The 15102-nt window shown below is 41.0% G+C and overlaps 1 protein-coding gene across 1 annotated transcript; it reads right to left on the bottom strand.

Moving 5' to 3' along the window:
- Positions 1-3051: 3051 nt before the first annotated feature.
- rem1 (RAS (RAD and GEM)-like GTP-binding 1) lies at positions 3052-10484 on the bottom strand (the record flags this gene model as incomplete). The annotated part of the gene is made up of 4 exons (XM_083891884.1): positions 3052-3329; positions 4165-4375; positions 6439-6521; positions 10160-10484. The coding sequence occupies 4 exons, from the start codon at positions 10482-10484 to the stop codon at positions 3052-3054; spliced, it is 897 nt and encodes a 298-aa protein (XP_083748010.1).
- Between the last annotated feature and the right edge of the window lie 4618 nt (positions 10485-15102).

Raw genomic sequence — 15102 nt, 5'->3', positions numbered from 1 at the left:
GAACTGTTTGTTAAGAAATTTCAGTTTAAGTTTTCTTATTCCTGTCAGCCAGATTTTTGGTTTTACTCCTTGACCTTTTGAGATATCTCCAACAGTCCAACTCTGGAACGTCTGGCCGGAACCGGTGTAGTGTGGAAATTGAAGATAGTGTTACTGACCCTTGTCGTTCTTCCGCCCCTATTGGATTGAATAGAAAGCGAAACTAAACTTTCACAGGTCACATATTTTGTCCGTTCTTCACGAAACTTGACGTACATGATCCTTGGACCAAGCCTCACAAAAGTTACCAGAAGGACTTTTGATTTTTGGAAGCATTTGCCCGTCACAGCCAGATGAACCAGTAAGTTAGCTCATATATCAGGAACGCTTTCACATATCGAAACCAAACTTTGTACACAAACTCGGGACTCCAATATGAGGAAGCACAAGATCTGCAAAAAAAAAAAAGAATTAAAATTTTATGGATATTTCACAGACTTATTTACATGACCACACCCAGGTAACTGTACACCTTCGTCACTGCCCCTACACTAGTGTAGCTCTGCCTTGCCACGCATCATCGGGCTCGCATTAAAAATCTTAAAATCGTATCAAAACAGTGGTACTCTTTCCACCTCTGGTCCATGGGATTTCATTTCTCGTCTGAAAAACCGTGCAATATAATTTGCAGCCTTGCACAGACACAAACTCAGGCGTTTGTGTCTGCGTGTCTCCAGGGTTTCGACAGCGGGACACGGCACGATGAAACCTCTGGTGCTAATAAGTCACACTATAGCCTCCCAGCAGAGTGAGGTTTCATCTAGAGTAATTAAAAAAAAAGACAAGAAAGGCAGGAGGAAGATGTAACTATGTCATTATCTACTGCAAAGAATCTGATGAAAAGCTGATGTTTTTGATCATTACAGCTGAAGTCACAGCTCTGAGCCTCTGGTCCTCCTCTGCCGAGAGGATGTTTACACATCTCTGTGTGTGTGTGTGTGTGTGTGAGTGTGTCATCCGGGTTGAGCAGTCATGCATTCTTTCCATTACCCTCATCAAATCAATGTTCAACACTCCTCGATCTACCTTGATCGATAAATACATATTTGGTCACAGAGGAGTGGGGGCTTGCGCAGAATTAAACTTCTGTATTTCAACTTCACATTGGCTAGATGTTCAATTCTTATAAAGATGAAGGAAAAACACCACTGGTTCGCTGTCGTCACTATGCTCAACATCTTCTTGATAAAAAATGATATACAATTAGAGACAGACCAGATCTGTGTCCTCCTTGAGACAAATAATAACAACATTTATCACCATTATCAGGCCAGCATTCGTAAATGACGTCCTCTTTCTACAAAACCAAATCCACAGTAGTTTCAGTTGTACTTTCGTTCCAATCAGCATTTAATAGTACACTAATATTTACTCTCGCAGCCAGTGAGGCTGTGTTTGTCTTTCAGTACACGACTGTATGTAGCCTGAGAGGCTAAAAATCTCCTCTGCACAGACACTATCCCATCCATCAGCCAAACATCCAGCCTGGTTTTTGTCAACTACACAGCGGTATCGGCATGCTACTGCGTCGTCACGGCAACTGCCGACCAAACAGCCTCAGACTTCACTTCAAGTTTGGCTCGCGGCGAACAAGTCACCGCGGCAACAATAAACATCCAGGAGGCCTGCGGTTGATACGACGACCTGAGAGTGTTTATGTGAAGTGGATCACAGAGGTTTGGTCTTTGCCGCTCCTGCAGACAGGAAATTACAACTGGATGAAATTTAGGTAACATAAAATCCAACAAATAAAAAAAAAACAAAAAAAACAGATAAAGTGAGCACAAAGGAGCTGGGTAAACCACATGGATACAACCAACAACAACAACAACAACAACAGACACAATAAAATGAAAGTTAAATGACAAAGCATGATAAATTTGATGATGATAACATTTCCCTCTGAAATTCTTAGTAACTTTTTTAAAGGTCCTGGATGTGCCATTAATACGAAATCCTAGCCGTGTCTCAATTCAGGGGCTGCAACCTTTAGAGGATGTGGTCTTATCCTTGGAGGCTGAACCAAATGACAAGGTCTGGTCTATAAGGGTACTGACCTCTGATGTTACCACTGTAACAGAGCTTCAGTTGGACATGGCACAGATAAACAGCCTTATATTTAAAGTGTGTTGGTTGGATATTGTGTCGTTGGCCACATCATTTCACAGCTTGATCCCTCATTTTTTTTATTTTGTATTAGTGTTAGGTTACTACTGTTTCTAATAACGTAGTGAGATGTTGGATCTTGTATGAGCGGTGAAACATATTCAACTTAACTCAAGCAAGTCCAGTCGCCTGAAGTAGTAAGAGAAGACATGCAAATGTTAGCTGTTTACGTTTGAGAAAATAAACAGAACACGTTTCCCTTCCACACGTTTGCCTTTGTTATTGCAGATCCGTAAACACTGCGCTCTTCCCTATGACGGTTTCTTGGCTATAATTGGTCAATTATTAAGGGAGAATATTAAAAAAAATTCCATCAACAGTATATCGTGAAAACATTATTTTGATGTGACCTTTCTTGAAGACTTTATTTAAACAGTAAAAACGTAAGGAGAGAATCGCTAAAGGGCATTCAATTCCATCAAGGAGAATCAAACAAGCACATATTCTGATCACTCATCTAATTATTAACCATACAGTGATGATCCTGCACGGTTGTCTCTTATCTTGATGTCACCTGGAGGAAAAGTTAGAAAAATGTTTAGACCAAATGGTCAAACGGGAATATCGGTGGCTCTAATCACAGTGAGAAAGTTAATATGTGCCGACTCTATCCATCGCTCATCGTTTGAGTATTTACCACAGCCACAATCGTCTGGTTCACTTTTAGCTGAAGAGCTCGGTTGCATCGTCTCTACTGCCAGGTATCAATCAAACCAACCAAATCAGACACGTTGAACTCTAAGTTAGTATCGAGCCGTGACACTCAAATGTCCACAAAATCACCAAGTCCATGATATCACAACCAGTGACTCCAAACAAGTCCAGGACAAAACGAGTCCATTGTCTTCAGAGGACGGCCAGGTCGTGACAGCTCTTGGATCGCACCTTGACCGCCATGCGCTGGTTGTTGCGTGCCACCAGTCGGTCCAGGAATCGCCGAGCCTTCTGGGTAAGGCTCTCTTTACGCTTGTAGGTGGAGCGTCGCCGCAGAACAGCCTCACCACCGTCCTGACGGAGGCGGATCTGTCGGACCACACCTTCAAAGAGCTCTGTCACATTGTGTTGCAGCGGCGCCGATGTTTCGATGAACTTACAGTCAAACACCACCGCACATGCTCGGCCCTCTGAGGAAAGAGGACACAGAAAGACAACTATTTCATAAGTATATAGTATAATCTCCCTATAGGCTGTTTGTTTCTAGTTGTGTGACTGACCTCAAAAAGTGAAGATATCTCTTAAAGGTAATATATGAAAGAAATGTATCCACCATCAACCACCATCATCACCCACCATCAACCACCAACACCCACCATCAACCACCATCAACCACCGACACCCACCATCAACCACCAACCCTCCACCATCAACCACCATCATCACCCACCATCAACCCACCACCATCAACCCACCACCATCACCTACCATCACCCAACATCACCGACCATCAACCACCAACACCCACCATCAACCACCACCATCACCACTATCACCCACCATCAACCACCATTATCCACCATCACCCACCATCAACCACAATCACCTACCATCACCCACCGTCACCACCACCCACTATCACCCAATATCTTCACCCACCACTATCACCCTCAATCAACCACCACCATCACCACTATCACCCACCATCAACCACAATCACCCACCGTCACCACCACCCACTATCACCCAATCACGTCACCCACCACCACCCACCATCAACCACCATCACCACATCAATCACCATCACCACCACCCACCACCATCACCCACCACCATCACCATCAACCACCACATTCACCATCACCACCCACTATCTTCACTCACAATCACCACTATCTTCAACCACCATCACCATCACTACCATCACCCACTATCACAATCATCACCCACCACCATCACACACAGAGTGAGCTGCTATACGTCAGAACATTTCCAAATGTAAAACCCCTGTCACCTTTGACTGACCTTCTATAGCGACTTCTCTGGAGCGCACCAGGTCGCTCTTGTTGCCCACAAGAATGATGGGAATGTTCTCGGCCTGACGGATGCGTCGCAGTGTGATGCGGAGTTCAGCGGCGGACTCAAAGGTGGAGCGGTCCGTGACGGAGTAGACGATGACATAAGCATTTCCCACTTTCAAACAGTCGTCCTGAGAGGACCTGGCCTCCTCTCCCTCCTTACAGGTAGAGAGACACAGACACAGCAGGAAGTAGAGAGAGAGACAGAGAGATTAATACATGAATTACAGTTTGTAACATTTAAGTGGGTTTATTGGCAGATATTTAATGCACAATGGTCACAAACCTATGTCTCGTCACATGTAGGTGATTCAATGTTTTCCACATGTCAGAATGGATTCTCTCCATATACTTAGTCCACTGACATGAAGATTGGCCATTAGGTCATCTGAAATCTAAATTAACCTCAGGTGTGAATGTGAGTGCAGATAATTCTTCGTCTCCGTATTCCGGCACATTGATAGACTTGGCAACGTGTCAAGGATAAACCTCCCGCCTTTTGCCCTATGTCAAGTGGGACTGGCTCCAGCTCTCCTTGTGACCCTCAACAGGATCAAGTGGCAGGAGATGCATGGGCGTTTGTTTGTGTAAGTGGATAATGGCTTTAAAATAAACAGTTTGGTTTTCATTGCCCTTGAAAAAGTCTTTTACATGTACTTAAGACAAGAGGTTTTGCTTTTACGGAGGCCACTATGTGGCACTGTCATGACAAACCAGCATTTTAGCATTTTAAATCAGAAGCTTATACCTTGCATAGATCCCTGAGGTGCTTGGAGAAGGACGAGTGAGCAGAGGAATTCCCCCTTTTTGGTTTATTCTGCAGTGTTACCATGAGATGACACTTATTCTCACACACTGAACCTTTAAAGGTAGGGTGGGAGATAATTTTCTGGGGCATTTTTTTTTACTGAATTGCTTAAAAGTCACAAAAATGAGACATGTCAGTTAGCTGTGAAACGGGCAGGTGTGTAAAAAACAACATCCAATCATACTGAACGGCCCCGAACAAATTAATTGGATTATGATGCATCATCTTATACCCCTGTTCATGCACTAATTGCGCATGCTCAGCATACAACGCCAGAGCTTGTGCTAGCTTGCTAAATCCAACGAGACAGTTGCAGCAGCGTTATAACAGAAAAGGTGTATGTATATGTATAACAGGTATTGGTCGCAAATGAAAAAGACGTTTTTTGGGAAAGCTACTGCTACTGCTGATCCAAGACCAAAGTGAACATCGGTGCTGCGCTTGAACGACAACTGCAAAGTGATGCCATGGTGGCTCTGTTTCTACTGGACCAGTTGGTTAACTTCATTGTTTTTGTGAACTTTGTGGGTTTTTCATCATCACGTTGTCATTTGGACTCATATCCAAAAAAGTTAGCATGATCGTAACGAAAGTTACCGATGCTGCAGAGTGCTCGTGAATCCGTGTTTGTTGCGCGTTCCTTTGCTCTGGAGGTGTAGATTCAGATGGAAGTCTGAGGAAAGGGGCTACATTTTGAATTCAAAATGTAGCTTGTTTATCCTGGATCTCCCACCCTACCTTTAAGTATTTACTGTATTTAGAACTGGACATTGAACGGACTTCAGCTCCAAAACATACTGGAAAATGTATTCCCTCCAATGTTTGCTGGATCTAAAAAGGACCATTTTTCTCAAATCTCAGACTGAGAAAACCAGAAAGTCGGACTGAAATTTTACATCTTGAAACTGAACTAAAAATGATCTGAGTTAACAAAGTGCACAGCTATATATAACAATTAAAACAATTAAAACAAAGGTCTGACAGCAGCGTCAGTGGATCTGTGGCTGCATCATGTCAGCAAATCCATTATATCACAGGGGAACGGCGACATGAGGCATTCGCCTTGCTCACACTCAACTGGGAAATAAACCTCTGCATGTTTTTTGGCATTGACTAATTCGTGTCTGGAACGAGAAGTGAAAACTGTCAGATACTGAAAGTGTTTGCCTCAGTGAGCAGGAGCAGTCCATTAATCCCAGCCAACAATGAAACAACATTACTTTGTCAGTGTTCCTGTTTACATTTTCATCCAGGGAAGTGTTCTGAACTCAGAGCTTTTGTTACGTGAAGACTTCTGGCTAACGTTCCACAATAAAAGCCTCTAAGACATCGAGAGCAACAAGAATGAGCATTCACATGCTGATATTGTGATATTTTAAAAGAAAATTCAAAGTTTTTGATTATACACTGTACCAGTTTGTCATTCTCCCACGTGTCCATGACAACCAACGTGGTTTCTTCTCCGTCTACAGTCAGTGTCCGCTCATATGCGTCCTCTGTAACAAAAAAAACATCAACAAAAACAATAAACAGAAGAAATGAACTCCTGGAAGAGGCTGTACAGGATTTTTGAAATGTGGCTGTATGACACTGACACATGGTAGCACTGACTGTGCCGTGTGATCTCCTGCACTGAGAACCTCTCTGAGACACAGATACTTACTCTCAGTGGAAACATGGGTGCCTGTGGGGAGAAAAAAAAAAAAAGAAAGTAAAAACAGGGTTCAACCGACCACAAAAGCCTCACTGAATAAAAGGAAAGCCCACTTTATTTTCTCTCACTCTCCCACATCGAAGTCCATAGAGAAAACCAATGATTTTAGCACACAGGGTTCACAGGAGCTGTCGAGCTACTGCTGTCTTGTTTAGTACGTTTGTGTCATTGTTTGAATCCAAACAAACTTGGCTAACATATTCTTAAAGGGGACATATTTTATTTCTCCAAGTTAACCTAGTTCCCTGGTGTCCTAATGAACATGTCTGTGACATGCTTTGGTTTAAAATAAAATAAGGATGAAGCACCACAGCAGTTCAATCACTCTGCCAAAACAGCCCTGTTCAGAACGCTCGGTTTAGTAGTATCTCTTTAGGTCCACCTTAAAAAAAAAGTAAAACGAAACTTAAAGGGGAAATAAGTAGTTTATAGCGCTATCTAGAGGAGAGGCTGAACAAAGACCTGCTGCTCTGCTCACCCCCTCCCTTCCCTGAGCGCTACGGTATCCGCAGCTGGTCAAATGTCGTCCTCGTCGTCTTTCTCCGTGTCAGCAGATGAGGTTCGTGAGGTGAGGGAGAGGGCGAGCTACCGCGGCCGTAGCAGACGAAGCGGAGAGAGAGAGGAGGCGGGACTTCCGCTACAAGTAAAGAGATGCTTGTTTTGTTCTCTCGCGTTTGTCCTTACAGGCTCCGGTAGAAACATGGCGTCTCGCTGCTAACAGTGGCTATGCAACCGCGGTCCGCGGTCATGTTATTTTAAATGACTTTTTGAAACACTACGAAAATGAAACAAAAACTATTATACAGCGACTAGACAATGCAGGAGCACATCATATGTATAAAAAAGTGGATTTTGGGTTATATAAACCCATAAATACTACATATTGTACCTTTAAGGGACAGGAAATGACATCTGCCACAGAGGCTACTGGGAGCTAACAGCAGTTAGCATTTGGAAAAGTTATAATTTTCAGGCACTAGCAGGCACATTGCCGTCATATATAACATGTATCCACTGGACAGATAAATCCTCTGAGGCTGGAAGTTTGTGTAGAACTCTGTGCTGCACTGTGGAGCCAAGAATAGAAGTAGGAGTTCTGGTTTTCGGATACCCTCGTAAGCACTCTTGCATGTTTTATGGACAAAGCGGAGCTCCTCCAGACAACAATTCCAGGAATTTAGTGCATTGTGAGGTCCCAATGAGTGCATCTCCTGTACAAAAACACACTTTGTCGACTGATCGGGCCTCCAGAGTCCCTAATATAAGGTTTTAAATTATTAAAATTGAAAATTGATTTTGCATAATATGTCCCCTTTAAGATACCGCAGGCATATATTTTATGATGTGAGCCTATTGTTTAGTGGCTAAAAGTGTTTTTCCATGTGTCCTTGCTGTTGTCTTTGAGAGCGAGCCTGCATGTGTCAGGGGCCACAGTTCCTCATACAACCACACTTCAAATAACCTGTCTCAGTTTTTACGCGGTTTACCCATGTATATTGCATGATTTACATCCCAAACTATTGTGTCATATTGTGTGGTTGAAAACAAGAAAAGGACCAAGAACAACTTGTGACGAAGCACTTTGTCTGTGGTTCAAAAACAAACGGGAAACAACAATGAAAACTCTGTTTACAACTGAAAGTGACCAGTAGCATCAAAGACACAGGACACACACACACACACACACATACACACAATGCAGAAGCAGAGAGTGTGACCCATCAACCTGAAAACTAAGAGCAGTCAGACTCTGTCCTCTCACAACAGATCAGACTCTTACTGGATCGATACAGACTGTCAATCATGGCCTCAGGCCAATCGTCACGTGACATGGGAGCTGATCGGTGATGTCGGGACAGTCAAGGTTGTGATGTGAAAACAAAGTCAGAGACAGAAACTGAGCTCTGGGTGAAAACTCCTGAGTACGAGAGTAAAAGTCAGGGCAATAAAACGTGTGGACATTAGAGACACTTCAAGGAGAAGTCACAGCTACGAGCACATGACAAGTTAAATGGTCTTAATGTGGAAAAACTTTTGGTTTGAATGATTATTCAGGTTAGAGTCTTTATACTATTATCAATCTGTCTAACTTTTTCCAAGAATGAGAAAAGTTTTGTTTCCAAAAAATGTCAAACTTTTCCCTCTAAAACATCCTGACATCTGTCACGTTGATCACCTGCCACTTTCAACAGCTTTAGTGAGAGTAAAACCTTGGTTAGAGAGCGCTAATATTAGCCCCCATATGCTAACAGACAAAGCAGCAAAAAGCGTGGATATCTCTGCTGTTTTTAAATTTAACTGGACAAGAGGATTGACCTGGCGTTGACCTGCTTCTGTTTACAGCTGTTCTCTTCAAAATATGACATTCATCGTCACTCTTTTGCATGAGTGCATCATCATTTCCTGTGGAAAGTTGGACCTGGTTGGGCCCTGTCAACAGCACTGAGAGGAACGTACAGTATGCTGTGGTGTGTGTGGTTGTATTTGAGCGCCCTGCTGATCTGCTGTACCCAGAACCAGCATAAGACAGGCAGACGCGCTCTCACGCCATATGTGTACATGCACAGTTTAATGTCCATAGTCTGACTATGACAGGGCAATCGGACAACTTGCAGAGTCTGAGTATACATGCGGAGGAGAAAATGTATTTATTGGACTTGTATGTCAGACTCCACTTCCGTAGGTTGCTGTATTTACAAGCTAGTGTGTATTGAACTGGACGATGAATCGCATTATCCAGGTATGTTAGTCCGACTAAGACTAGTTCTATTTTAGTCGGACTAACATGTTTACATGACAATAAGAAAACTGAATTATTGTCTTAGTCTGACTTAATCAGCCTGATATCAGACACAATAGATTCATCTGATAAAATCTCCCTATGTCTACAATATTTCAATAATATATATTGAATTATATTTTCAATAGGTTTTTCAAATGGAAAAAATAGTTTTGTGACACTTTGGTGCAGGAAAGTGAGTGGTTGAAATACATACATGTTATTAGGTGAGACTTAAAGGTGCCATATGTAAGAATGTGGCCAAAAACAGTTACTACATTCAAATTAAATATACCAAGGTCTTTTAGGTTTCGTTTTCTGATGTAACTGGCAACCCGTGGTTGCTCAGCAGCTGAGACTCTACTGACTGCAATGATTGGTAGACGGCGGTAGGGTTAGCCTATCCCTAACCCATAAAAATGATTTTCAGTCTGCAAAAAAAAAATTTTATGCAAATATTTTGTCTGTACTGTTGTTGTTGGTGAGTTCAGTTTGTTATATGAACATTATTCCTGAGTCTCTGTGACATATTAGGAGGATTTTATGGCCAGTTGCTTCAGATTTATTACATAATGCACCTTTAAGTATCTAAAATCATGGTGGGTGTCTAATAATCAAAGGACAAAAACCTGAAGTCCCACCTCCACTTTGTTCATCTTTGTCCGTGATCCCAGCAAAGATTCCTGCCAGGCTGGTCTTTCCGACACCGTGGTCCCCGAGCAACACGACTCTGTAAACGCAGTCCGAGTCGCTCTGTGAGTCGTCCTCCGAGTCCGAGCTCCAGTGGGCCCGGTAGTGGAGGGACTTGTCTCCAGGGTGGTAGGACGCCGACTGTACAAGAGGAGGGTGGCTGGGCTGCCGAGGGTCTCGAGTCAGAGACGGGTGCTGAGAGAACCGGCCGGCATGAATGGGCGTGCTGCCTCGTCTCCTCAGCGGCTCTTTCTCTCTCTGAGTGTTGAGGGTCATGTTGACACCACAGGTCAGGACATCAGGGCGTTAGGATGGGATGGACGTCCTGAGGACGGAGACAAGGACGATTCAGATTTCAGAGCAAAGTTCTGGACTTTCAAATGTTTAAGACAAAGTTCTTGGCTACTTTTTGAATTCACATGGGGAACCTTTAAGTCCACAGAAACAGTTTTCAAAGCAAATCCAACATTTTATTTCTTATAAATTACTCAATAAAGCTTTTTTGAACTGACTGACTCTGACTCTACTGCTGTACATAAAGGTCAGGGTTCTGCTGTGAAATTGAAAATTGAACTGTTGTAACTTGATATCAGCGACAGCTTTGAATTCATCCTTTAATAGTAGGAAATATATTTTTTTTAAATTGACACTTCATTCATTCACATCAGAACTACAACCAACCAGACAAAAGAAAGTTCTCAGAGTCCCTCACGTGTATTGTCTTAATATATAACTTATTGTAACTAGGAGACTGGAAGAATGAATGAAACTAAAAATAAATAAATAAATAACTTTACTTGTACGTAAAAATGTCTGAAGACAGATATACTGACAAGGCATTCGTGTGAAATTAAAGCCAAACTGTAAGCATATGTCAATCTAACTTTTAAACTATACTTTTGAACATTTAATAAACAAGACGTATTAAAAGTTTGACATTAATGCTAATTTGAAGGTCTAACAGCATGTGATGGATCAGATAAATAGACAGACTTACCGTGAAGCCCATGAACTGCCTGTGTGTGTGTGTGTGTCTCTGTTCAGCCTCAGTAAACAACAGAGAGGAGAAGTGAACCTGGTCTCCTCTCTCTCTCTCTGCCTCTGTCGCTGTAACACTAGCCCGCTACAGTAACCTGCCTGGAAAAAAAAAAAGTTCCACAACAGCGTTAAAAATTCAGCAGTGGAATCACAGAGTTATCTACCTCCCTCTCTCTGTGTGTGTGTGTGTGTGTGTGTGTGTGTGTGCATCAGAGCGACAGAAGAGGAGAAACAGATATGTGAGGAGGGAGAGAGAGGGAGTGTGTGTGTGTGTGTGTGTGTGTGTGTGTGTGTGTGTGTGTGTGTTATCAATGTGGAGGGTGAGTTAGTTTAGGAAACATTATGGTCACTTCCTGTCTGCCCCAAAAGATCCAGTTTGGCTTATGAAACTATCCAGTCAGGACAGACTATACGAAAACATCTTTTGTATATATATATATATATATATATATGTATGTTCACATATATATATGTGTATGTATGTGTTATGTTTTCATGCCAACTTAAATCACTAAAAAAAAGAAAAGAACAATTGGATAAAAGCTTATAGGACATACCATGAGTTTATCTTACATACATGACTGACTAGAACAAAAGGAGAACATTGTTGTTCATAGATGAAGGATTAAAGCTGCAGTGTGTAACTTCTTAGCGGCACTTGTTAAAGCTGCAGCAGGCGGGATCACTAGAATTGTCATTACACAGCAACATATTAAAAGTAACAGTTAAATCTAAACAGTTAAATTTTTTAGCAGGTTCCTCTTCTGCAGCACAAGAAACAACCAAAAACAGCAACCAAAAAAGCAAGATATGGCTTCTCACATCAATGATCGCTTTTTAAATAAAGTGCAATGAGAAGATTTGTAAAACTTACCTCTTAGATTTCCTTCAACAGGTTGTTAAAATACTGATGGCAACAGATGACTAGAAGTGTGTGTTTCTTTGCAGCACAGAACGTGATTGAAAGGTGCCGGAGAAGCCATTTTCCACTGAAGGGACCTGTATGCAGTGGACTAGCCAATAGGAGAGAAAATAAATCAGATTACTTGATGGAATCATTGATGAATAATTCCAATAAAATCCTGCCTTTTCTAAATAAATATACAATATATCATGTGTTTATTTTGTTTTTTAAAGGGCCCTCATTTAATGATAATAATAATTGCAGTATCCAGCCTCTTTGAAGTGTGAATCTGTTTACCCTTAAATTATTTATAGTTTATGAGTCATTCAAAATTATGTCTTCACATATTTAAATTTTTTCTTAAAAGCTTGTAATGAGATGCTGTAAAGTCGTAGACGAACCATGAGCGCGTTTACATTTTCATACCCTTCTAATCTCGGGCAAAAATGTGTTTCTGCACTTTATGGATGAGCCGACATGGAAAAATAGATTACACTGGAGAGAAGCGCACGTCACTTCCTCTGTGTCGGTGTTAGGGCTCTGATTGACTGTTAACTCGGCACAGATGTTTTTTTCTTTTAACATTTCCTCCTGGATGGTCTTCCTCTAATCCAATCCAGTGAGTTTCACTACAGTTCCCATCAATTACAAGTGAATAAGTCACTCACTGATGATCAAACCATTCACGTGAGAATTATCTGAGTTCCACTGTTCATTTAAAACTGCAATTAAAAACTTATTTAAGCCTTAATTTGATAAGGTTGACAGATTTACTGTTAAGATAGGGACACATGACACAACTTTCACAGTAGTTACCGATTTTGAAAGGACTATACTTTCAGACTGGGGATCACACATTTAACTCCTGATGAGGGATCACAGACTACATGATTTTTTTTTTCAAAGCCAACTGGATGCATCGACCTCTCAAACATTGCCATTGTTGTTTTGATAGTCCCACTACTTCCTGTCGTCTTCATCTTCTGACATCTTCTGTTTCCTGTGTCCCCACCTCCTCTTTTTCACAGGCTGTTGGCAACACATGTTTGCAGTAGGGTCGGTTATCAGTTCACTACCTGATTGCGTCCAGAGCCGCTCAAAAAAACCCCATTCTTACTGAATTTAGTTACTCTCAGGGAATGATTGACATATGTAGTTAAATGCTATCTGATCTCTCTCTCTCTCTCTCTCTCTCTGTCGATTGGTAGAAACAAAATATCCCAGAGTAAAATAACGCTCCCTTAGAACTTAGATTAAACATGTCCTCTTTTGTCTGGTAAGAGATCTGTTACACTCACAGGTCTTAATCCTGGCTCCTGGAGAATGTGCTTAATCCTCACAAAAGAACCACGTAACATTCTGTACAAGTCACCAACATCATCACTAAGCCTGTCCCAGCCTGCACGGTACTTGTGTGAGTTTGGTTAAAACCAAAGAGAAATGCTGTGTTTGTCCTGACACTGAATGTAGGACCTGACGATGGTACGAGCGGAGAGGCCGTAGACATGCACTGAAGTCATCGTCATGTTCTTGAACTCATTTTTAAAACTACATTAGTGCATTATGTTGCAGGAAGAGGCTGCAGGTCACATGTTGACCACAAAGAGAAGCTCACGGTCAGCAACAACACTCATGCAGTGACAGTCAAACAATAATAGACAAGTGTTGATTAACACATCACCTCTACCAGAGTGGACTTCTGACTCATCATAGATATGTCAGTCATTGTTTTATTGTGTATGTAGCAAGGTTATAATAGTTTGGGATTTTTTCTTAGTTTTTTTTATGTGTAAAAGCTTAGTTTTAGTTTCGTTTTTTTATTGGTTTTAGTGTTAGTTTTTTGAAACACGGAGTATTGAAGACAGTCATAATATAGTATTGTGTCATAAAAACCCAACAAAACATGCCATTTTAACCCTTAGTGCACACATGCAGGTGCACACATGTAGATAAACACATTATATCATAAAAAATCAATACACTTCATATGAACCCAAAAGGCTAATGTAAATAATAAATTCATAAAGATGAAAACTAAGCACATTTCCACTGCAATTTTAGTTTTTTTTTAATTGTAGTTTTAGTTTCCGTCATTTTATGTTAACTATAATAACTCTGCTCTGTTGACCTGTTGACATTTGTTGAGCTATCACTATGTCTACTTTATTTATATATATATATATATAAAAAAAAAATAATAATAATAATAATAAATAAAAAATATACATGACCTCACAGCAATTTCAATAAACATGTCATGTGACCATAAAATTAAATAGAAATAAAAATAAAATATGTAATACTTACAGGTGGACCTTTGATGAGTAGTGGTTGGAGTTCTTTGTAGGAGTAGCTTGTTTTTTGCTGCCCTCGCGTGGTCACTAGTGGAAATGCAACACTTCTCTAATAACACAGTTACAGCATAGACAAACAGTGTTCTGTAAACTTTAACTGCCGATTAAATACTTGAGAAGTTTAACTCTCTTAATGTTCATGGTATTTATAATAAAATGAAAAGCCTCGCTTTAAATTCATTAATTGGACAGTACACACGGGAGATACACAGGAGGCTATTTGCAGCATGTTTTATTTAGATTATCAGGGATTTTACACACACAAAAAAAAAGGTCCATTATTCAACAGGAACACTATACAAGGGGAGACAAAAACCTCTGTCTCTGTCAAATTAAAGCACCGTCAGACACAGTAGTCACTGATATGCTAATCATTTGGATGAATACAATATTATACATGAATAATCCGATTCCCATTCATGCTTAGAAACAGAATATTAGGCACCATGATGACATAAATATAATTTTATACCAGCAAAGATAAAAAAAAAAAAAAAAAGATGGTAAACAAAGGCAGGGTGATGCTCTAGAAAATGTAATAAATATATACTCTGCATGTGCGTGTGCGAGCGTGTGGATGTCTGTGTTTAGACACACA

Source organism: Microchirus variegatus (genome assembly GCF_963457635.1).
Source record: "Microchirus variegatus genome assembly, chromosome: 7".
NCBI lineage: Eukaryota > Metazoa > Chordata > Actinopteri > Pleuronectiformes > Soleidae > Microchirus > Microchirus variegatus.
The sequence above is the reverse complement of the archived record's forward strand: the minus strand, read 5'-3'. Positions and strand labels throughout refer to the sequence as shown.